General features: G+C 39.3%; 1 protein-coding gene across 2 annotated transcripts in view; it reads left to right on the top strand.

Annotated features, from left to right (window-relative positions):
* The window catches only part of PTPRN2 (protein tyrosine phosphatase receptor type N2), a 661,203-nt gene that overhangs the window by 220,434 nt on the left and 415,435 nt on the right, over nucleotides 1–25,334 (top strand). For both annotated transcript variants that reach the window (XM_064505751.1, XM_026103068.2), the window contains exons 4-5: nucleotides 9,059–9,176; nucleotides 14,322–14,484. In XM_064505751.1, the coding sequence (XP_064361821.1) occupies nucleotides 9,059–9,176; nucleotides 14,322–14,484 (281 nt within the window). The remainder of the gene's footprint in view (nucleotides 1–9,058; nucleotides 9,177–14,321; nucleotides 14,485–25,334) is intronic.

Genomic DNA, 25,334 nt, shown 5'->3' with positions numbered 1-25,334 from the left:
TCCCAAACTTTGGGGGCTTTCAGTTCATATCCGATTGTTCCAGCTCCTCTACTGCAAACCTTTTAGTTCTTTGCCAAATTTACCCCCCAGATCAGTCAGAGATTAAACAAAGTCCCAGTTTGTTAGTGGCATTGTGATAATATCAAATCACAGCTTATGAGCATGGCATATATTAAGCATTCAGAGAGATTAACCCCAAAGACAGTAAAGAAGCTAGAAAGGATCAGGAGCCAGAGTGTCGCAGCTGACAAAGTGTCAGCGTGAATCTGTGAATCAGCATTTCATGAATTGCCCAAAAATGTTATTGAAGCTCGCTGAGGTATTAACTGTGTGAAACAAGGGAGGGAAAATGAACATCAGGCAGGAAACCACGTCAATCAGAGAGTCTCTCACTAAATCTTTTTCATTGTAGGTGACACAAAAGTCAAATAATTTCATTTTAATCCATGGACAGCAGCTGAATACATGGGCAGCGACTGCGCTTTAGCTGTGTGGTACAATAATTTGTTACTTGGTCGTAACTGGCTTGCAGATCAGAGCTCTGACGAATGCCTAAATTAAAAAAAAAAGTCTATTATGCAAGGTGCAGTAAAGTATGTTGCATCCTCTATTGCAGTTGTCGAAAGCTCAGAACTGCAAAAGTTTACTGGCACAGGAGAAGAGAAAGAAGATCGTTTAAATAATCCTCAGGCTGAAAACACGAGGCTGTCTTTCGGGGCTGCACAGACCCGCTCCGTTCGCATTTTCTGGACATAGGGTGAATTCAGAGTGAAAGCTGCGGAGCACTAATCAGCTTTTGGGGGAGCAATCTGACCTGCAGAAGGTTCATCTTTGCTTCAGGCAAACCGACTTGGCTGGTGTACTTTCCTGGAAAACTGCATTTCAGCCACCAAGATCTTTATAAGGTTCCTGTGGGAACCCTAACTTCTGCAACCGTTGTGTTTTTATTATTAATAATAGTAGCAATAACGATTATTGTTATTGTTGTTGTTATTGCTGTAGAAAGGGACTGTACAAATGTGCACAATATATTACCCCTTCCTGGAGGAATTTATAGTCCAAGAGACGTGACTTAGAAGTGGGAAATGGCTAAAAACACAGACTAAATGTGTTTATGGAAGTTGCTTCCAATCATCTATAATTTTCAAGTATTCGCCTTTGTCTGCTTTAAGCTGCACTGGACTTGGTGCGAGCGGGAGCATGGAGAGTGGGAGACTTAGTGCGCTTACTAGAGAAAATGCTTCAAGTCTGTCCGATTTGTCTGTGCTGTACATGCACTGTAAACATGCTGCAGAGTCTTTTGCTCTGACTCGTTCTCCTGTTTCCTCCATGCAGTCGATACAGTGGTTTGTATGTACGTTTTAAGGATATACATTCAGAACCAAATGCTGAGATGAATTTGCAGTTGCAGACTTTGCACTGCCCAGTTTTGCACTCCTGCACATTGACTTTGCATGTCCAATTTAAGGCACTCCTCTGACAGAGGAAAATTGATTTTTCACAAGACATCAATGAAAGTTCAGTAGTTACATAAAACGGGGGTGAGATCCACTATGCAGATCTGAAAGAATTCTGCTCACAGGCATTTAAAAATACATGAAGAAATGTGGATCTGAGATGGCTTTGCTAGAATATGTATAACATGTATATCCACATAATTCTCTGTACTTTTTAAAGTGCCAGGATATTTCTGACCAATTCTGCCTTGTTAGAGGTGATGTTTTAATTCCCAGACTGAAATGACTTCAAAAGTCCTCTCTCAAGAACTATATTTTTCATAACAATAAGGCTGTCATCCTGCTGCTAGCACGAAATGAAATGGATAAAATAGAATGAGAATGAGAACCTGTTCATTTTATGTGCATCATTAACTACTGTTTGGACAATATCTGCATGCTTAGCATTGTAAAGCCTAGCATTGCAACCAATTTCTGCATACTAAAAAGATCTTGAAGAGATGAGATGGGTGAATGAAAGTTTGGAATAACATTAGAGGTCCAAAAAGGAATAATAAAATAGGGAGGGAAGGAGAAGGGAATGGAAAAATGAAGGCTATTTTAACAGAAAAGGAAACAGAGTCACTCCATATGCTGATAACCTGCAGAAGATTAATGTGATAAAGGCAGCTGTTTTACAGTGTAGAACTGAAGTCAGGGATTAAAGTCAGGCTTTTGGGGTTACATTTTGGAGCATGGGAATATTTCCCATGTTCTTGAAAACTGCTTGGACTGACAACACTGAGGAAATGTCTGTGCATAGTCCAGGGACAGAAGGAAGGGGAGGATTAGAAGATGCCCCTTTACTCGCTATATTTTAGATGTGCTTGTTCTTCGATAAGTATGTCAGGCTTAAACACCATGGAGAACTAATCAAGCTAAAGATATAACTGACCATGAATTAAATTTAAGCTGAACTCTAATGTAAAATTGTAACTGTGAAAGAAGTCCCCTTTTGCATGTCTTCCTTCCTAAAAAGCATTTTTGCAAACAGAACCATCTACTTTCAAGGTTGAGGGGCATCGATTTGTGAAAAGGATTGTATGACAGAGTGAATAGCATAGGATTTAGCTCAAGGATCTGGGAAGTCTCTTTCACCTACCTGTTTCTCTTCTAGCCTTTAGAAAGTAGCCTGTTCTAGTAGGAAGTTAGATGATATATTTTGCATTACCATATTATTCTTTTATTACTGTCAGCTCCAGTGGCAGAAAAACCATATGTAACTCTGCAGTTAGAAACTTTCCCTTGTATAAACCAATTTTTTGCCCCCTTTCTATTTGCAACAAGAGCTGAAGTAAAAGTAAAGAAACATTGCATGCTGAGTCCTGTGAGATTATTTTATAATCTCTTTAGCAAATGAAGCTCTCATTCAGCTTTTTCAAAAAATAGAAATTCTGAAAAATTGAAGAGAGAAGGATTCCCTCCACCTTCTTTTGGTAGTTACTTAGCGTAAATTAAAATCAGGACTATAAGAAGATCATGCTAGTAAATTACTTCTGTGGAGATTATCACTTTTATGTATAATAAAACAATATATGAAAATTTGAAACTGTAATGCTTAAGCAGACCTTTCATCCCTTCTCCCAAACGGAAGCTCTTTGCCTTGGGAGCGCGAGTGCATTGCTGCAGGATGCAGCAACTGAACTGCCTGCGTAGGACAGAGGAGCTCCCACCAGCAGCTCCTAAAGAGGGCAGAAAGCTCACCAACGCAGGTCTGGTACTGGGCACCGCTTCCAGTGAACCCAGTGGAAAAAGCAAGAAAACAACAAAAGTTCCTGAGGACTTTCAGAGAGCAGGACCACAGTTCCTGTCGAAATGGGTTGCACAAGAACAGCAATGACTGCTTATAACTCCAAACTGTCCCTTCAAATGCAGCTGATGTGCAAAGTTATATGGGGACTAAGTCCTACAGAAAGTCTGAAACATCTGTGCCAGATTTTCTTTCAGTCTAGACAATCACAAAATGTTTGACGAGAGGAAAATAATTTAATTGGAGTAATTTTTCAGAGAGGTCATTGCAAAACTGTCTTGTCAGGCTTTCTTCAAACTTTGTAGAAGCCTTCTTTAACCACAATTTTCAGAGCAAATGAGTATTGCAAATCAAAGATACAGCAGAGTTAAATTTTTGTGACACAGTTTATAGTAAAAGCCAGTAGCAACCTTAACTGTGCAGAGGTGGGTTTAACTTCGCTATTATTATTTTTGTCATTAACCTGCCAGTGTGAGTTGTAATACAAAACTGCTTTTGGAAGAAGATTTAGTTTTCTTTTATTGTAATGGGAAGCCTCCAGACTTTGTCTTTTAGCTGCATTCTTAGGTAGGAAATACAGCACCTGAAAGAATGAATTTTGATATACCTATAGCAGCCTCAGAATTAATACTGCAATTTTGAGTAAGCCAGGACTTACTGAAGTATGTGACCATCACTGTGTGTGTCCTTGAGCTCTGAAAAGGGAGGTCTGGGGTGAGCACGAGTGCTGCTTCTCTGCAGAGTGCGGACAGGCAGCCTGCAGAAAGTCATGCCTAGGCGTTGACCTACCTGTTGTGAAAATAGGGGAGAAAGCCAGTCATTCCCCATTCTGCAGACGGGCTGAAAGCTAAAGTAGGCAGTAACAGTTTGCAGCACATGACATGAGGGATGAAACTCTCTGAGCTCTACAGCGGAGAGTTTCCTGACCGAAATAAAGTAGCAGTTGAAGGTAGCTCAGAGGAAAACCTATTTTGTCATATACTGTATAAGGACAAAATGGAAAATAATACCAAAAAGTGGAAAATATTTTAATGCCATAAGTGAAAAATAGTAGCATATTCTGGCTTCAAGACTGAATACTTTTGAGGGTTTTTTGGCCTTTGCGGGGGGACTTTCATGACAAACATGGGTCAGGTTTTAGTACATAGGTTTCTGCCAATATGTAATAATCTCCTGCCACGTTGTATGGACTTGATATAGAATAACATTTTGTTGCCAATATATTGATGCAGAACGAATCACTTTGGATCTTGGCTGGCACAAAAGCTGGAGGAGTCTCGCAGCGTTATCCTGCCGGACACCCGCCGGGCTCCAGCTAACCTGCTTGCAGAGCCGCAGCCGCCAACCGCGGTGTCTCCCCCGTTCCGGTAGGGAAGTAGCCGAGGGTGCAGGCAGGAAGATTTGCAGGCCCGGGTTTTCCGGGGGTGAGAACTGTTATTGCTTTAAAGGAGGTCAGTTGAACCCTGCTGGCTTACACCAGAATGCCATGGCAAACGGAAAGAGCTGTTGTTTTCCTTCCTGGATCTTCATAGGAATGAAGAATATTTGGGTGAATAATTCTGAATTAGAATAAGATGGAGAAGTAACAGATAAATGTTTTCAACAGATGCTTTCAGATGTCTCCACTAATCAAATTTACATCAGCTAAAGATGCGGTCAGGTGTATTTGGACAGGCATCAAGTTTCTCTAAGATGGAAAACAGAGTCAAAAACAGAGGGATGAATGCTGTCAGTTAAAGAAATTGAACAACCAAGAGAAGAAAATGCATATTTGAATTTTGATTATTTTTTAAATAATTCTGCATAATTGGTATGGCTGCAAAGCCAATTGAACAGGTTAAAAATGAAATTCTGTGATAAATGTGAAAACAACTTTCAATTTTCATTTGGAGATGGAAGCTAACACCTTTGCCAGTGCAAATCCATGAAAACTATTTTCTTCACTTTTTAGCACTGCTTGCTTTCGATTTCAATTGGTAAAATAATTATTAGATGTATGCTTTCTGTTGACACCATCATTGTTCGGTGTTAAGCATGACAGAGACCTAGACAATGCTGCTTTTATTATTTTTATAACTGAGTATATAATAGTAATAATATATAATAATATTATGTAATATTACAATATAGAATAATATAGAATAGTAATATTACATAATTGTGCTATGGAAAGAAAAGGTCCAGGGAGATCTGTGATGGTAATAACAGAAGACTGGATTGTATGTGGAGTAATTCTGTAGCTGTTGATGTGCAGCTTAGGTTCAGTTTTTAACTGACTCTACGCTGGCATTGCCTTTTCACGTACATTTAGGCTAAGGAATTTTGGAAAAAGACAAGAAAAGAGAATTAAAGCTTGGGCTGCGCCACCAAGGATAAGCACGTTGTGTGTGACGTCTGGTGGGATGAGATGGTACCTGTGGCCCTTCTCACAGGCACTCGCTGCGTCCATACTGCTCAGTTGGGAGCAATTTTGTGCCTGTTGCTGCGGTCACCGTGTTTGGGGCGCGAAGGCCCTGCCGGCCTCTTTTTAGGAGATTCGGAGAAGGCCCCGCGCGGGCCCAGCGGCGGGAGCTCGCGCTGGGAAGCAGAGGCAGGGCTGCGGCGGGGGACGGTCCCTCGGCGCCGCGGCGTCCCCCCGTGCCGCTCTGCGCCAGTGACACAGAAGCAATGATCCTGCCCAGCCGGCGGAGAGAAATGGCTGTAAGTGGGGCCTGAGCCAGGGGCCGGCGCGAGGTGCGACGGCAGGGACAAAGCGGGCAGAAGCCGCCACGCGGTGTCGTGGGTCCTTCTCCACCTTCCTTTGGCTTGCAGCTGTCAGCGCGGTATCAGAGCTCTTGAATGTGTTATTTTATCGAGCCCGGTGTGGGAGAGACTTTTTTTCTGAAACCGAAACAACGCTGGGAAATAATTGGCATGAGGTTAGCTTAGACATATTGCAGCTCCAGAGATAGCTGCCTGAAAAACAGCAATATGAACTAATTGGTGAAGAGGGGAGATTTTCCTGAATTAGTTAAAATTTGCATTTTTCATCCATGTGTTGTTCTAACTCTTATTTGAGTTAGGAGCAAGTGCTAGGAGATATATTCAGGAAGAGATATTCCCCTAACTCTCATTTCTTAAGCTCTATAACAAACATGCCCTTTTTCTTTCCTCGCTTTACTCCTTTCAGTGCCGCAGTTGTTCTTTTGCAGTACGAAGGACTCTGCGCTTGTCATGATTTGAAGTGCATTACGAGAAAATGCTAGAATAGTGCTGTGGAAGAAAAAGGTGTACCCAAGGTACCGAAGGACACACAGTTATGACCAGTGAGAACTGGGATTGCAATGGTTTGTTATGTCTGGAGGCTGCTTTGTGGCCAAAAGTACTGTTTCATGGAGGCTTAAAGACAGGCAGGGTTGACTATTGGCACCTCGATCTGTGGCCATATATATATAGCTCAAGATTGAGAGAGATGGGTTGGCTGTCTTTATGCAAGTACTGCAGATAGATGAATTCTTTCCTGCTTCGATTTGAACAAAGTTCTTGAGAATGATTCCCTATGTTTTTCCTCAAATTTATTTATGTGAGTAATCTTTAGCTTTTAATAGGGCTAGTATTGGCTTAGAGTTACAGAGTAAAACTGTACTGATTTTTGAAACATGTTCATAAATAAGTACTTCTACAGCTACGCTAATGATTTATATATATGTATGTATTTTAGCTGAACTTTTTGGTTGCACATTCTTCTAAACTTGAATGTCATCTTAGCTTTTTTCTCTCAGTAAGAATTTATAAAAGAAGTAAAAATATGTAGTGCTAGGCAACAGAGAACTAAACTTGAAAAAATATGTATGTGTGTGTGTGTGTATATATATGCACATTATATATAAACTTCCATGTAAAAATAATTTTAATAACACTATGCTGAAATAATCATATGTTCCTGTGACTCATTTTTGTGAATTCACAGAACATATTCTGAGCAGCCTTAGACTGAGATTTGCAAAATGATTTGCCTCCATCTACTTACATGGCACATTTGAAAAGGTGAGATTTGCATTTGAAAAGGATGAATCAGATCTGAAAATATCTTGGAGATTATTCCCCCCCCTCCCAGGTTTGGAACCATTTACTGTAGCCATTGACATCTAGCATGGTTTTAGGTGAAGTGTTTCCTCAATAAACTTGTGTAACATTTTTATTTAAGAAAAGGAGAGGAAGGAGCAAAAGCAAAGTGGATTTCTTACATGTCAAAGCTGTGGGTTTTTTTTGTTAAAGCCTTCATATATTCATAGCTTGGTTCTAAATGGTTCAATAATGTTTTCATAAATGAAAAAAAATTAAGTCTGGGATGCAGTTGACCAAAATTTTGCCTAAGCTGGGACTTTGTTTCCTAAAACTCACCTAAATACCAGACAGCAGTAAGTTTGAATACTTCCTAGGCCTGTCTGGTCTTGTACCTAACTTCATGAAGTGTTTCCTACTTGGGCTGAGAATTTCATAAACACTAAAATTATTATTACTTCTGCATGCTGCAAACTGTTTTGACAGGATGGACACATCTATTTAAACTTCTTTTTCTGAATCCAGGCTTAGGTAAACAAATTATGAACTCTACCTTAACCTCCAGGAAAAATCTGTAGAGCATAACCCCTTCTTTAGCAGCCCATGGGATAAAGCACTTAGCCACAAAGTGAGATGGCCACGTTCTGGTTTCTGCTTAGGCTGACGGCGCTTAAGCTTGCAGCCCAAGAGAGTCCCGGTCCCAGCAAACCTGGTGTTGACTGAAAATCATGGTGATGTTCATAACATGTGTTTGAAAGGGGGGCTGGACCAGAATCCCCCCTTTCAAGGCTGGTTCTCTCAACCAGATGCGTCCCCTTCCACCTGGGGCTAGAGAGGATTTTTCTTTAGGAGGTTTCTTACAGAGAGATATTAGCAGAATCACCGTATCTGGAACTTTATCAATATTCATTTGAGGATTTTGTGGTGTTTTACTGTGCCTAGTATAAAGGCAGAAATTCTCCGCAATTATGTGATATTTAGTTATTAGATAATTACAGATAATTGCAAGGGTGCGTTCTATAAAGTGTTACCATAAAATCTAAATTCTAGAAATCAGATAACAATTATGGTTGGAGTTATATCGTCATTCCAAGTATAATTACCATGAGATCGGCAGCGCATGTAATTAATGAATAATCACATGGAATTTGCCTTCACAGTTACACTTCCCCCTTGTTGTAAAGTTCTTTGTCACAACATTTGAGTATAAAGATAACATAAATTGGCCTTCAGAGGTGCTACGTTAAAACCCAAAATACTTCTTTCCCGTGTAATACTCGCTGCTTAATGTTCTAACTGCGCAGTTTGATGGAGGGAACGGGGAAGAGGAGGTGCACCGTGAACCGGGGAGAACTGAGCTAATCACCTGCAGGAAGCTGCTTTTCCATAGGTACCAGCATTTAGTTTTAAAACTCTTTGTCCTTCAATAGCTGGCTAGTGAGATAACTCTTCTCCATAGCTATCAAAAAATAACTCTTTATTATGTATGAAAGCTAGTTTATACCTAGCTAAAACTCTATTAAGAACAAGCTCTTTCAAGACCTCATTGCATCATCTACTGTCTTCCTTCCATTTTAGGAGAAGTTTAATTAACAACATTTCTTACAGGAGCAAAGGATCTATAAATCACTCTTGGATTCACAGTCAGCAAAGCTTCTTTTTTCTTTTTTATGTTGTTTATATAGGACACATTTTTCCAAACTTTTCAAGATACTAAATAGTGTTTTTCCTTTTTTTTTTTTTTTTTGGTTTTGTCATTATTTATCAGGTTTTACCTGGCAAGATGATTACACACAGCATGTTATTGGTCAGGAACTCTCAACCATTCATAAAATCCACAACAGACGCCCTGATATATTTCCACCTGAAGGGTCTGACGCAGGAAGGTAAGTTTGCAGTGGCTTTTGTGCCTAGTACGTTTTGGGGTTTTTTTTGCAAATGATGAGAAGCAAAGTGGCACCATAGCACTGAATCTGAAATGTTAAACACATCACTAAAACCACTAACCAGATAATGAAGAGAAACCACTTGTACAAAAGTACCAAAAACACTCATAGGAAAATGGCACACAGAAAGAATGAGAAACCTCAACAACTTACGGAAATGTGCCTACTCTTAGCTCAGGGGGTCAGAAATCAAAACCTTTTCTGTCCAATTTGTGCAGTATCCAGTCTCCATTCAGGCAGCTGTAGGTATGCCTGGCTTAGAAAGTCAGGCATGTACAATAGCTCATCCACAGGAGAAGTTTTATTCTGGAATGAACCTATGGAAGGAAACAAAAAAGAAGTACGGAAAGAGATCCTGACCAACTAATGTCATCAAACTTTCATTTTTCCCCTACACTGTTGTAATCAAATTGAAGTCAATAGCTTCCCTGCTTTGGTGGCAAAATTTGTCCAAGAAAGAGATATTTGTGTGAGATCTTATGGCAGGAAACAATGCTGGGACATCTCTACCTAATCTTCGTATTATAGAAGTCGTTTCTCTATTCTATATCTATCTTCTGAAAGATATGAGGGGTGGCTTAGTTATGGATAGCAAGAGACAAAGGCTTTGTAATTGTGGAGAGAGATATGGATGCAGGTCTTATCTTCATATACAGATACATATATAAATATACTGTTTCACTTGTTCTGGTTTGTCCTTACAGGCTTTAAGTTCAGCCTAATCATACAAACCTCAGAAGTCAATTTTAAAAGTGTCTCATTTACTAGGAATGTTAAAAATGGCAAATTTGTTTTTTTTTCTAAATGATTTTAAAAAATGAAAACTCAGAATTACTGAGCTTGAAGGAAAGTGCTACTTGTTAGAATATTTTCTTCATAGTGGGAGAAAGCCGGAGCTCCTAGGCCTGATGGGCAAGATATTGGACGTTTGACCTTAGCTTTTTACAGAATTTCTTGCTCGGGGAAATCATATCCTGCAAAGAAGGGGAAACCATTTCTCTGCTAGATTGCTCTTTTATAGAAATAAAAATGCTTTGTAATTGAAAATGCCCAGTGGCTTCAGTTGTGTTTGCTTCAGTTTTCTCTGATTTAATTCATAGAATTTGACCCTGTAGTTCTTATACTTGCTGATCCATTCAGCGTAAAGGAAAAAAACCCACTCCTTAAAATCATAGAACAATACATTTCAGGAGTACAGTAAGGCAGAAGCCTAACTTCTAGATAAGATACTGATCTATAATTTATCACAAAGGTGATAAAAACACATGTTGGAAACCATAAACCTGTTCTCACTGCTTAGAAGCATCAGATGCCATTAGTGTATGGATTACTCTCTGGCAACAGAAATTATTTTGAATATCTTATGGGGGATTTCTTTTCAGAAATGACTGCATCCTATGAATTTTTGTTCATGGGAATATGATAATATAGGCCAGATTTCCAAGAGATCAAGACCATATCTCCAGTGTTCCAGATTCTTAAATGGAATTATATAAAAATGAAATGTGTAAAAATGTATAGAAATTTCTGTACCGAGAACATTAGATTACTTATAGGAGTTCCTGTTGTGATCAGGTTTGAGGTGCTTTGCATTTTTAATTAGAGCTGTATTTTTTAAAAAATAATCTATTTTGCGTATTGACACTTTAGGAACATCAGAATTTCAAATGTGTTCCACTTACAGCAGTTCCTATTGTGGATAGATTTTCTGAAGTTATCAAGCTGTGCTTCTGAAAGCATTATCTTATGTGCCAACAGTTTAAAACATTAATTGATTTTTCTGGATGTCCATTTGCAATATATTCTATAGGTCAGGGAACAGTGGGATTTTTTTTCCTTGGCTTCTTGTAGATTCTGAAAAATTCTGCTATATGCTCTGTGTGCTTAGTGCTTTTGCGAAAATATTATCAGATAATAATTAAATAATTAAAATAGCAACATCACATAGGTATCTGATTATCAAAGAAACATTGTGGCAGGAAGACCTTTTATTAAGGATAATGTGTTATAAGGCAATATGAAGTCATATTAATGAGTCATTAATCCCCACAGAGTTAGTGAGAGCAAGAAAATAGACTCAGACACTTGAAAGGTAAATTGACTTAGGCTAAATTAGTGCATATGAAATCTGATAGAACAGAAGACATGGATTTCATCTTAACCTCCCCCCTGAAACTAGGAGCTTGATTTCAAGATGAAAGTTCTTTCTTTGGTGGCTAACTGGAGTGTACATGGTATTTTCTGGGCCCTTATTAAATTTCAAAAAGACCCCACTCTTGAAAGAGGATCCAAGATAAAGGGAAAAAAATCCATTCTGCACACAGGGAATAAATGTCAGTTGTGTTCATTGGTGCAATTAGGCAAAACCACGAACATTTCCAACAAACTTCAATGTATAAAATGGGGTATAGCATTATTTCCATAATAAAACCATCATTAAGTCAGTAATAAGATTCTCACAGCATTTATCGGGGAGAAACTCCTTATTCTAAAAAGTATGGTATCTATCAATTGAGAGCATTCTACAAAAGCAGAATATCTGCGGTGCAGAGGTTTAGATATTACCTGCAAAAGATTAAAAAGTGCTGTTTTTTGTAGGAATTATATAATTATTTCTGTCCATAAGTAATAATGTATACTATGGTATTTATAAATTGTAGTTCTTTGTATGAAAAGTCCTTTTCCAAAACAAATTAAAACAGAACATGTGTCCAAATAGTGCACAACAAGAAGTCAACTGACAGTCATTTCTCCTACTCACCAGGTGGTTTTATATATTCCTCTTTAATCCATTTTCCAGTATCACTTTGTCACATTTGAGGGAAAAATTTTAATTCAGTTGTAAGAGCAGCTCATTTAATGCATTTTACTTTCTGCAGTAGGAAGGTTCACAATAGTGATACATTGGTGAACTGAAAAGATTTTTTAAGTCTTTCAGATGTATTTGTAGATGTATTTGATGCTTTGTTAGCCTTTTACTTTTTGATTGTTATTTACAAGTTTATAGCATATAAAATTACAAACAATCTGGAATTTAAACACAATATGAAAGCAATTGCTGTCTCCATATGAAAAAAGAGAAATCTTTGTCCTCAGTTTCTGCTTCTACCACTGGAGTGAGTGATTGTATACTGTAAATAATGGCTTGAAAAGCTAACCTAAATACTCTCTTTTATCTGTGCATTCAATTCCCATTAACTCCAGCGGAAATCCCGAGGGTAGAATTCGGTCTGGTATTTCCATTTGCTCTCTCTTTTCAAAGTTAGCAAAGAAAGGAGAAGATAGATGTTGGAATTAAGCGAGGAATGAGAGAGGAGTATTTGAAATTGGGATACCTTCTCTATGATAGCCTCTTTGGATTAGTTCATCTCTATTGAAGCAGAAAGCCTACTGCCCAGCTCATTCCAGCACCACAGCACTAGTCTGCCTTTAAGTTGCAAAGAAGGTGGGTAATGTTACCTGCACCTCCACCCTCCGTCACCAGGCAGATTTCAGAGCTCTGGAACTGGAGAAAAATACAAACAGCATGGGAAGTGAGCAAGGCCCGGGGTGAATTATAGCAAGACCTCTGTTGTGCCCTGTGCAGCAAAACTTCGTTTTCCTCCGATCTGTGTGCCTAATGGGCAGCTAGGTATTTTGTACCTTGGGATGGGACGCGATGGCTTTCGGGGCCCTCAGCACAGGGACAGAACAGTCTGAGCCTGCCCTCCTTGCAGCAAATTTAGGTATTTGCTGGGGACTGAAAAGCATATTGAGGATGCAGTTGAAAAACTTCTAGAGTGTGGGAGTACACAGGCATGCAAAAGTCCAAGGGTTATGTAAATTGTCCTGAGTGTGATGAAACAACCCCAAATTGAGCATATGGAAAAGTGCGGTAAAGGCTTTTGCAGCCATCCTTCCTTGTGCCTCGCAACTCCCGCGCTCTGTCTCTCTCTTGGCCTTGGTATTAGTTGGGACCTGCATTTGATACGGTTGTGAACATGGGCAAAAGTCTGTTATTTGTACATAAAGCAATGCAATTAAACCCAAGATCTGGGAAATGAGAGATAACAGTACTCTTTCAAGCTATGCCCCCAAATATGCACCACAACATGAACTGGTGGAATCAAACGTTGCTTACAGTTGCCTGCAGATGTTTAAAGTAAAACGATGACCCCTCTCCCCGGGCTGTAAAGGTCCTTCCCCTGGAGATTTTCATCCCTGGAGAAGCGGGGTGTGCAGATGTGGGTGGGAAATGGTGGCCCTGAAACGTGTTTTCCTACCAAACAATGTGTCACAGAGAAGGAAGCAGATCAGTGACCCTCCTGCTGCTTTCTTACATAAGGTATGAAATAGTTACTGGTGCTGACATTTAAATTATCATTATCATTGACATGTTGTTGAGACAGATGAGGAGAGCTGATAACAATTCAGAGTGGTTGTACACGGCACTCTGAATCCCATATACACACCTCTACGCTGCTGTTGCTTAATCACATTTTTATCTTTCTTTTGCAAACATCGCCAAGGTTTGTTTAAAACAGTCAGGAAACATTGCTATTCTGTGAATCTCAGGCACATGGGGTCAGAAGAGAGACTTTTTCTGTCTCATTATCCCCTTCTTAAGCCTTTTGCTGGAGCTACGTTGCTCAGTTACTTCTGTATGTCCAGCAGTCTCACTGTACTCTGTAAGTTGGTGTGGGGCCAAAATGATGTTGATTCTCATCATAATGCAGAAAAATTTTGTAGTCTTAAAACCACCCATGTATTTCTTTGGGGTGCACTTTAGTGATGCATATTTTCCGTTTACAAATGTTCTTTTTTCCTCTGGACATTGTTTTGCCTTGACATAGGCTTTTTGTTTGATTTACTGTTGATCATTTACTTTGATTCCACAATAAGTTCTTAATAGTGGATTCTTTTTTTTTGATTGTTTTTGCTGAAGCAGAACTATCTATATTGTTAAGCTTTTTAGTAATTTTTTAAAGCACCCAATGTATAGAAATAGTTTCAGTGTCTTGAGATCTAAAGCATGGTTCCTTTTTTGCTGGGCTCATTGTCATACAGGCTGGTAATATTTTTTTTTTCTTTGGTTTTGCTGTGCAGGAATTCAGAGCAGAATGCAGATAATGAAAGAAATTATAATCTGGAAAAGGATACGAACTTGGCCAAGTCTCTTCAGCAATATCTCACATATCTAGGTATTCTCTCCCAATCTGCAGCTACAAATCTGTATCCAAGGAAGAAGAGTGACAAAGCTTCTGTCAAGGTTGTATCTTTAAAGTGGTTCCTACGTTTTGTGTTTTTGGCTTCCTTCCTCTGTGAGCTTTCCTAACTTTGTAATCTTCCCTTCTGTCCTGACACCAAACATCGTTTCTCACTGCCTCCTCAGACTGATTATCATAACTGCACATTATTTAACTCAGCTCTCTCCAAATGGTTTGGATCGGCTTCAGCTCTCTATGCAGTAGAGTTTTTTAATCCAGTTCATTTTACCTTAATTAGGGACTGATTGTACATGAGGAAGGGGGAAGAGAGGGATAAAGGTGGCAACCTCTTCCCTGGCTGAGCTGACACCCTGGTTACAGAATCCGAACTGCTCCTCTCCAGAAGGCTGGCTGAGCAACCCTGTAAATTCTTGATGGACACGTATGGTGGAAGTCACCTGCTAGGTATCTAAGGTCTGCAGTGCAGGTACCTAACCTGAGCTAACCACCTCAGACTGCCTTTATAGTCAATAGAGATCTGATCTATTCTATTTATGGTGTTTAGGGAACAACAGACATAATCTCTGAGCACATTTTGACAATGGGTCTGCTGAACTCTGCCTCAAAAGTTCCTCCTTATTGATCATAAAGGAAGTCTGTGGTTACAAATTAAGGTTCAGATATATACATTATAGATATACGTATACTTAGGCAGGATAAATCACACCAATTAAATCTTATGTATTGTCCTCTGATAAATAAAAAAAGTGCTGATCTGTAAGCAACACTATTATTTTCTTTCTTAAAGAAAAACTATCTGGTTCTTAGGCAGCTTGATAATTTTACAAACAGGATCAGCAGAAATGGCTGCATATGACAGGTCCTTTCTTTTGCTGAAAAAATGTCTTTTGCCCAGAAGAGTCTATTATTTTAAAGAAATAGGTTACTGTTATCGGGCGCCTTTTAAAGTTTGGTATGTGCTATTTGCATGAATACAGTGTATATGCAACAGCCTAAGCTAAGAAATATATTGAAGAAAAATTCAGGTGAAGCAAATACAGTATCAAAGCCAAACTGCTACCTTTTCCAAGGACTAACTCGGAGACACAGAACCATTGCAGTGTATCTGCAACAGCAGCTTCCCAAAACAGTGTAAGTTGTATCAACTCTTTAGTCAGTCATGGTATATCTGAAATATTATTATTATGGCCAGAACTTGCAAATTTGGCATATATAACCGTAAGTTACTGATTGGCATATGTAACCGTAAGTTACAACGTATGGAATATGACAAGGGGTGCTCATCTTGAGGATGAGGAATGCCCAGGCAGCAGCAAAGCAGCTTTGGGAGCTAATGAGTGACCACCTCCATGGTGCTTTTCCTCAGCTGCTTAGTCCTGAGCGCCGACTTCAGTGAGGATGCCGTTCGCTGGAGCGCTGGCTTTCAGGGAAGGGAAAACTTGTCCAAGAAGTATTTCAGTGGGTCTGCTGCTGTCATGCAAGTTCATAAACAATCCATATGGTTGAGACCTTCTGTGGGGAAGCCTGCTGTGATAACACCACCCACCAATGTTATCGAGTGTTGCCATGGAGATAGCTACTTAGGAGCCTGGGGGAGTGGGATAAAGAGCAGAAAATCTGGAAATGAAGCACGTATAGAAACAAGCTGTAGACTTTTCAGTAAGGAGCATTTTAAAACAACAGACATTGGGCCAGACGTGTTACCCATAATTTAAAAGCAAACAAAAGAGAGGAAGAACATCTTTTTTTTTTTACCTCTGTCACTTTGTCCTCGCTGTCGTGGAGCAGGAGATGAACACTGCTCCTGGTTACTTTGATACCTCACCTTCTGTGATGTATAGCTGAAGCTTGCAGAAATTTAGTGGTTTTAAGCCTGCCTGAGTGGCTTCCGATTTGTTCCAAAACTGTCATCAGAGAAGTCTGGTCAAGAGTAAAATACAGAAAGAAAAAAGATAAAGAATGCTTAAAATTTAAAACTATTATACTCCAAAAGTCTTGTTTAGTATTTATGTATTTTTAATCAAGCTGTTTTACAAGCTTTTGGTCTTTATTTTCTACCATCTTCCACATGTATATTATCAGAATAAAAATATCAAGCTTCAGCATCATCAAATATGTAGTGCAAAACAGTTATGTACACAACTGTAAAATGAACTATACATCTCCTATATTGTATAATGTAGTTGTATGTATTTAAAATACAGCAGAAGTAGTTTAAAACAAGTAACTTTTCCTATTTCACTTGTTCAAACTACTGTCAACTTGAGGCTTGACACAACAGCAACAGAAATCACACTATCAAACAAATCATATGATGCAACAGAATTCCTATAACATTCACTGTTTATTGCAAGAGCTTCTTCAAGTGCTTTTTGAAGCACTTGGATTTCACCATTAACTTAAAGTTTTTTTCTCAGTATTTAGACAGTATCTACTGCGGGCTGTAATCTGGCCATTTGATAATGACTTCCAGTGGATAAATAGCAGTAAATCAGAAGATTTGGTGAGTCTGTTTCCTGGGCATTGTAGGAACAGTTCACTTTAATGCAGCTGAAAAGAGTTGTTCAGAAAATGAGCACTTGGTGGCATTTGTTACTTAAGCATCAGCTAGTATTTTTTCCTACTCTGGCTTAATGAAGATTTTACCATTCACAAAATGCTACATTATCAGCCTCTGGGATACCTTTCCACCAAATCTGAACTTAGTGCAAAAAATAATGTATAGCCAGACATCTGTGCACTGTGCGAAAGCTTGATTTATCTTAACGTGAGGCAAGAAATGCAAAGGCTTCAGGTTGTATGTGGATTCTCCTTGCTCCACCTCCCCTCTTTTTTCCAGGAAAAAAAAATGAAAAAAACTTATGCACGCTGGCAGAAGTGCACTGCTTTGGTAACACAGCCCTGCAATGTGCTCATTTCAAATGCAGGGGTTGTAGTGCACAGCAGCCTTCTTCCTCCTCATTCCTCCTCCTCCTCCTTCTTCTCTCCCCCAAGCTCCGCTCTGGGGGCGGATGCTACACTGAGTCCTCCGGGAAGCTTGCTGGACAGGCTACAGGAACATGCAAGTTGCCTCCTACACTTATGCCAAGGCTGTTTTTATTGTGGCAGGGGTCTCCTCTTTATTGTTTAGGGTTTTTGGAGCTAAAAGATGTCTCTTCTTGCTCTTGCTCCTTCAGTGTGACTTGGCCTCCACGGTCTTCATAAATGAATTAACGTCTTCCTCCTCAGGCTGCTGCACTGTTCAGGCCCTACTACCTATTGTAGGGAAGAAGACAGAAAATCAATTAATGTGGTGTCTTCAATGAGTTTTGGTCTATTTTCCTGGTATTTTCTCTTTCTTTGGATTTTAATTGCTTGCATTTATTTTGCTGGTAGGCTTTATGTATGAATATTTTCATAGTAGAAATCTCTGAATCCCAGGTATTCTGAAAAGTTCAAAAGCAAAGAGTTTGGAAAAACAGAATTTTCTGTACATCAAAGAAGTTGTTAATAAAGTTATAGGTCTTTGCAGAATCATGAAGAGAAAAAGAAATGGATGAAGTGACTGGTTAGTGGACAGAGAGGTATGGCTGGTAGTATGGCCAGCTGTGCAGCAGCGTTGAAAGGGGAGAGGGTACAATTTAAAACTCATAGACTTGGTTTGCAAGACCTTAGAAGCTTACAAAGGTCAGGCCATGCATTTGGTAGAAACTATATATTTTGCACCTGAGTACAGCCAGGAACCTGCCTTACTTCATTTCCCCTTTAACGTTCAGGGCAGAGTATGCATAGCTTTGCTAGATTGAAAATCAATTATTTGATGCTTTGTAATTGATCTCCTGGAAGAACTAAGATATATGATGATTATTAAGAAGGATTATTATTTGTTTTAGAAAATCTGAGTGCACAAATTCTCTAAAATGTTACTTGGAACTTATCTGCAAACAATAATTATTCTGATTAACTAGTAAGAAATTATGCAGTCATCGCTCATTTTAATCTGGAGCTTTAATTCTAAAAGGCAGCACCCTTATTTATATAACTGTCATTAATTACAGTAATAAATTACGATCATCAGAAATTGATTTGATAGCTGACTGTTGAAAAGTCAAAACCCTTTCTGCAGTGTAGACATTTAGATTCTGCCTGTATAAATGTAAAATTTAATATTTCATATGTGTGGGATTCTCTATAAATATGAAATATGTAATCCGCCCTGTGCATAAACACATTAGTAAAAATATCAGGAATAATTGATAGAGGAGGATCTCCCTGAAGCTGTGCCTGACTATCTGCTTATCTGTACAACAACCATTAGAGTAATATCTGAACGTCTCAGAACCTTTGATGTATTTATTTTCCCAAAGTAGGGAAGAAGTAATATCATCATTTCACAGAGAGATTTTTCTCAGCTTTTTTGAAGTCATGCTCAATCTGAGCATAGACTTGAAGTCAAGTCTCAAATCCCCATTAAGTACCTCATCCTTTGGATCATTCTTCCCTCCCTCGCTTTCTTCAGTAAAATCGAAACATTAAAATTCTTAAAATAAATAAATAAATAAATATAAGCACTGGAGCAGGATTCACTTAACCAAATACAGATGTTTTTACTGGAGCAAGTCAACCTAAACTGATTTATGATCAGTGGAGAGAAACAGAAATTTCCAAGTTGTGATCCATCTCATGCTTGTTTAAACATATAAAATGAGGTATGATGAATTCTATGCTGTAGGCCATCCTGTATGAATCTGGTGTAGAGAGCAAATTTTGCTGGGAGGATTCATACTTTTTCTTATGTAGATGTGAGACAGAATTTCTATGTCTAACATAGAAATTGTAATTTCTCTTATCACACAGCTATCTTATAAAGATGAATTGTTTGTACGATGATTTGAAGATACAAGTTCTATAGAAATAGAGTTATAAAAGATGTATGTCAGGTCTAGAGACTTATTGAAGAGGACGATTCATTAATTTCTAGTAATTCTTAGACAATGCATAGATTGATAGTCAGTTTTAAAGTCTCAAATGTTGACTGGACAATAAGATGTGCATTTTTCAGTCCCCCCTCAAAATCAAGTCTTTATTTTACCGAATACCATGTATTTGGAGTTTTTGCTTTCATCACGCCACTTGCAAGTTTGCTATTTATCTTGAAAATATCTGCTCATTGTACTTCAGTACGGAGGGCTCAGTAAATAGAAGCTGGTGGATCTGGTACAAATTTTAAAGAGAATTTCATAGTTATTTTTAGAACACAGTCATTGAATGAGAGGGTAGAGTTCACAAAAATTTAAGCCTTATTTTATCTATCTGGGGTGTGTGTGTGTGAGTATGTACATTTTAGGAGAGCTGCTACATTGCAACAACAATACCTCTTTTAATGTGAAATGAAAAAAAACCCGAACCCGAAGCAATTGTCCAACAAATGGTTTGTTGCTTCATATAGGGTTGTAAAGCAAAGTTATACAGCATGGTGGCATTGATCGTGCAGATCTCTAAAAACTGCATATCTTTGGGCACAAGTAGTCTCCAAACTCAAATGTTAAATTTATAAATATGCTGGATTGGCGCTAATATGCTCAGATCTTGGCAGATGAAGATCCTCATGTTTCTATGTAAATCATCTTTAGATAATGAGTTAGCTCAATACCAGCATATGCCTACAGAAAATGTGTTTAAACATCGTTCGCTGAAACCTTTCATTCCCATAACAGACTTATTGATGTACGGGCAAACTGTTCGCAGAGAAGAGAAGCTGGTAAAGCGTAGTGTATGTCAGCACTGATTACCACGCTGCACCACTTCCACCGTTCACTGGGACTTTGTTGTTAGGGAGATGCCGGATCTGGTGGCTGAGAGAGGTGAGGCTGCTGCAGCTCCTTGGCCCCAGCTCCAGGCGGGAGTGATGCTGAGCAGGTATTCCCAACAGGCACACACAAACACATGTATATAATACATACATGCATGTGGATGGAAAGATAATCTGTCACCACTTCTACACCAGTCGTAGTATTTTAGAAACTGATTAAACCAGTATGATGGAGATTTGTCAGAAACAGAGAGAAAGACCTAGTTATGAAGACTAAAACCCAGGAATTTCCCAGCAGTATGAGAAATGGTAACTAATAATTAAATTGGTCATGCAGGAGAGTCAGCTGGAGAAAGTTAAAGGTTCGGGATACAGCTCGGAGCATTACAACAGAGATAAGAATGTCTGGGAACATTTGGGACTTAAAAGTGATTTTCTTAAATTGTAACTTGCACATCAAAGAAACTAATGTACTTATCTGCTCTCTTTTTTGTTTTGGAGGAGTGTTTGTTTAAAAATGGTAGAATAGGCTGTTCATACTCAAATCTCTGCCATCTGAAATTCTGGCAGCGCAGATTATTGCATGATATTTGCAGCCAGACCCCAAACAGTCCTGTTACACTGCAGTTTCACAGTCAGAATTCAGCAGCGAAGTCAGCCCCAATTCTGATCAAAGGCGACTCTGAGCAGCCATTTTGCTTGATCAAGCTTTTGACACTGCAAACTACAGGACATTGATTAACCATCTTTACTATCTAAGCTTCTTTGATGTAGCTCTTAAATGGTTTCAAAGCTGTTGTACTACTCTGAAAGAAAATAGGAGATAGTAACAGAAAATTATCTGTGAAATAAGAGGAGGTTAGATGAGACGAGCGTAGTGGTCCCTTTTGCCTTAAATCTGTGAATCTGTCAAATGACCATGAGCTTGATGCTATCCCATCCCAGAGGAGCTACAGCAGGCACTCTTTGGCCTCCTTCCTGGTTTCTGGATATTGAAATGATCTTCCAAGCCCTTGCTTTTTTGTGGTGTTTTCTTACATCATATCATGTTACTGTCATCTACTATATGTAAAAAGGCCATTTTCAGGTAGTAGAAAAAGCTTTCGTTCCACTACTGCTCAGAAAATTGAATTTTTTCATCGACTTTACCACTATTGTCAGACAAACCTAACACTGAATTTGGTGCGTGCTGTGTAATGCCATGTACTCAAGCAGAGGCTGCTAGAGCAGAGATTCTCCCCATCAGCCCACTCGAAGCCTGCTAAGATATCCTCCTGACACAGTGCAGCACTGTCTGGAAACAACAGCTCACCGTCGGGAAGAATTAAGGCCACGTTACCCAAGGACTAACTGCTTACTGGTAGGAAGGACACTGCTCACTGGTGTAAGGGCACAGCTGTACTGCTTGCTCAGCTCTGTCTGGCTCAGGAAATCTTGCACTGTAACCCACTGCACAGCGCAGATATGTCCTTCATGTTTCATTGATGGCTGGATTTCGCTCAAAGTAAAGGTTTGGCATCGCCTACAACTTCACGTCCCACACGCTGATCTAGCAGTGTTCCTGTTTACATAGCAGTTCACATCAGTAAATGATACTTCTGACGAAGCAAAGACACATGATGTAAGTGCGTTTGGTTCACAAAGCAAATAGACAACTTCTAGTAGAAAAATTTATACTTTCTTCACTCCACACAGTGAATTAAAGTGTTAGATTTTTCAATTTTTGGTAGCCTTTGGAAACTTTTATTTTTTCCCACTGTTGGTCAGGAAGGGCCTTGTTCTTGTGTTCGTTGTGTTTTTCTTTTTTAATTTTAGAGTGCATATTGCCACTCTCTCAAGTGGCACAGTAAATTAAGCCTCAGGCTCCTGTGATTAGGTGTTGTAGGTGGAATCCTGGTCCAACCAAACTTAAGGGGTAGCAAAGATGAATTAATATCTGAAGATGCATCAAAGAGAAAAGGCTGAATGAATTGGAGAGTAGAAGGGATTTGTCTTTCTGCATTCCTGAAAATAATTTTTGTTGGCTCTATATGCCTTTAGCAAATGCATCTTCAAGAAAGGAAGTACTTTGTCATAAATTCCATGCCATAGCTTTGAGTTCTGTTGCCCTTCTGTGCTTGAGCCAAATATTCAAAAATCAATCTACCCCTTTGTAGGTAAATTAAATAGTGTTTATCTGTGTCTTGTGCTGTATGTATCTCATATTCCCCCTTATTTCAATACTTCTTTGTAAAAGAAAACATGTAGACCACAAACGATTGCACAGTGCATCTGTAAGGTATAATTTAATCTGCCCTTCTGTGAACTTTCATATGGAAAATGTCAGTTACTTACATACCTAAACCATACTAGACGTTGGCCTAATAATTCCGTCTTTGGAAAGGTTAGTGTGTGGTTTTTTTTGATGATGTGTGAATTATTGAGATAACCTATTTGAGAAGTGGTGAAGGAGAAGAAAACCTTGTCCAGATGGAAGAACTAGGTTTTTTTAACATGAATATTTTAGCAATTCAGAGTAATTTTTAAAGATGTTATATGAATGACGTAAGATAATTGAACAGTATCTTATCTATTAAAAAATGTCTTGATAATAATAGGGACTTGCATGCTAACTCTATTCAATATTACTCAGTTACATGCTAATTAGACTATTCTTTGTTAGTTCTGCACATCTCATTTGTCTTTTTTTGTAATTACTGGCATTGCTTCATATAAATCAAGTTTAATTAGTGTAAAAATGAATTTTCTTTTTAAAATTTTCCTACTCTCTGTTTTCTTCTACTTCTTAACTCTATAATGCTACCAGCTTTTCCAAAGGCAACAACCAGGGAATTTACAGATTCTTCTTGCCACTGACCATGGGGTTATTCCATTTAACTTTCAAACAAGTCAAACTAGCAATGTCCATCTGCAGAAGATTAGATTACAAAAAACACTTAAGATTATGATAGTGTTCTGCATTTTAACTTAAAATGTAAATTGTCTCTGGATTCTGAACTAGGTATTATAGATGTTACTTTCCCACCTCTTTCTGTAAAACTTACATTTCTTTTTCATGCCAGTTAGCACAACACCATAGTTTAGGGTTGTATCCACACTGCAATTTTGCTTAGATTTATTTCAGTTGGTGCATGCATTTTTTGGTGTTGTGTTTTCAGTCAGGGTGGGGGTGGATTTTTTTTCTCCCTTGTCCGAGTTGCGAATTGCTGTACAGCTGTGGAGTCCTTTAATTAAGTCAGATGAAGCTATATCAGATGGGCTAGTAACCGAGTGCACTGTCAAGACAGCTGAGCTGTTGGTGTTGTACTTTAATTAGGACTTTTGATATTTCATCCCTGACTACCAGAAGTGTGACCTGTCAAGCTGCTGAGAGACTGCCCTGTCTCGGCAGAGGTGCAGCTCTGAGCCTGCAATTGGCTCTTACTTACGTGCAACTTGTGTACAGTCACTTGCAGTGGGTTTGCTGTGATTTTTTTTCTAGATGTGCTTGCTGTTGACAAGAGCAGGAAATCACAGATCTGGTAATGTTTAAGAATATCTGGACTTGTTAAATAGCTCGTCAAAATCCAGCCCTCACCACCTGACCCTAATCTGTCACGAGCAGTTTGAGAATGTCTTAGCAGTTTTGTTCTCCTTGGTTCTGGTTTATTGTAAAGGAGTCGGTTTCTTGGTAAAGCTTAAGAGGCAAAGAAGGAGCTTTAGGGAAAGAGATCCAAATTAGGGTGCAGTTACAGAAGATGGATTGAGCCGATTTATTGCCTTTCCATGGCTGAAAGGGAACTGTCCCCTTCTCCCCTCATCCCTCTCCCTTTTTGTGCACTTCCCCACCCCCCCAAATCTCTGCTGCTCATTAAACTCTCCGTGACCTGCTTCAGCCACTGCTCTGGCACAAAAAGGGGACCGACTTCTGCTGGGCTGGAGAGGCGAAGCGAAGGGTCTGCTGAGGGCTGGAGCTGGGGAGAGGCCAGGTGAGACTGCAAAGTCGGGGGGGGGGCAGGTACAGGGTAGCGAGGGGACAGCAACACATGTGAATTTGTTGCCAACTACTTGGCACATCCAGGACTGCTCCGTGTCACCCTCTGCAGCTCCTTCCGAGCGCTGTGTATCATTAAAGAGTCACAACACCTAATCCTGTAAATAACCCCAAGCAGAAACCCTTTTGAAATTAAAAGGATAAATATATATGACTTGTAGTTTTTCACATCTGTGATTTGCTATTAAGCATGGAAACCGTGTTCAACCTGTGCTTTGGCAACCAGCTCCCCTCTTGCTGTATATGAAAACAGTGCATATTTTGCAGCTGGTGCATTGAACCGGAGCTGCTACATTTCTATTGTTTGATACAGTTCCCAGGGGACACTGAAATATTTCACTCTCAAAAGTGCTTTCTCTCCAGTTCTGTCTTCTTTGACACTGTCTTGCACTAGCCCAATTTCTTGGCATCAACAAAATGCGCTTCTGTGTTAAAGACCACCTGCAGAATTAAAATCCCTGAGGTTGGTGGACCACAGGCCAAAGAAGCCAAAGTGTCTGCTTTCTGTAACAAAGCTGCATATATGCGTAAGCCAGAAATCTGCAAGTCATTGTATGAAATCACTGACTGAACCTCTTCAGTCCTTCGAGCGGCAATAGCCCTCTCGCAAAGCAAGCGTGGAATAAAATCAACTGTCTGTTACCAGAAGGAATAAAATTTTTCTGATGGAAGGCAAAATTATTGTTCATAAAATACAAAATCAGATAAAATCTAAAAGTTTTTATTCATCTTTGGAGCAGTTTAAGGGCCTTATTTATATGGCCTTTACAAAGCCCATTAGGAAATACATAAATAATGATTTTCTGGCCAAATTCTAATTGCTCTTCTCTGGAGCGTTTAGTCTCTTCACGCTGGCCATAGTTTGCTGTGCTTTCTGCCCTAAAGTATTCTGGCACCGGTGCGCAGACACACCAGCAGTCTGCTATATTTCACAGAGCTGAAATGTCCTCTGAGAAGTTTCCAACGTGTGACACTTTATCCAAGAGGCCACAGCTGAGATCTGGGAACTGTTTTTCAGCATCTGTACAGTATACGATGCACTTACAGCAAATCCTGTCCCAAAGGAA

This window comes from Dromaius novaehollandiae, chromosome 2, assembly GCF_036370855.1.
Source record: "Dromaius novaehollandiae isolate bDroNov1 chromosome 2, bDroNov1.hap1, whole genome shotgun sequence".
Lineage (NCBI taxonomy): Eukaryota > Metazoa > Chordata > Aves > Casuariiformes > Dromaiidae > Dromaius > Dromaius novaehollandiae.
The sequence above is the reverse complement of the archived record's forward strand: the minus strand, read 5'-3'. Positions and strand labels throughout refer to the sequence as shown.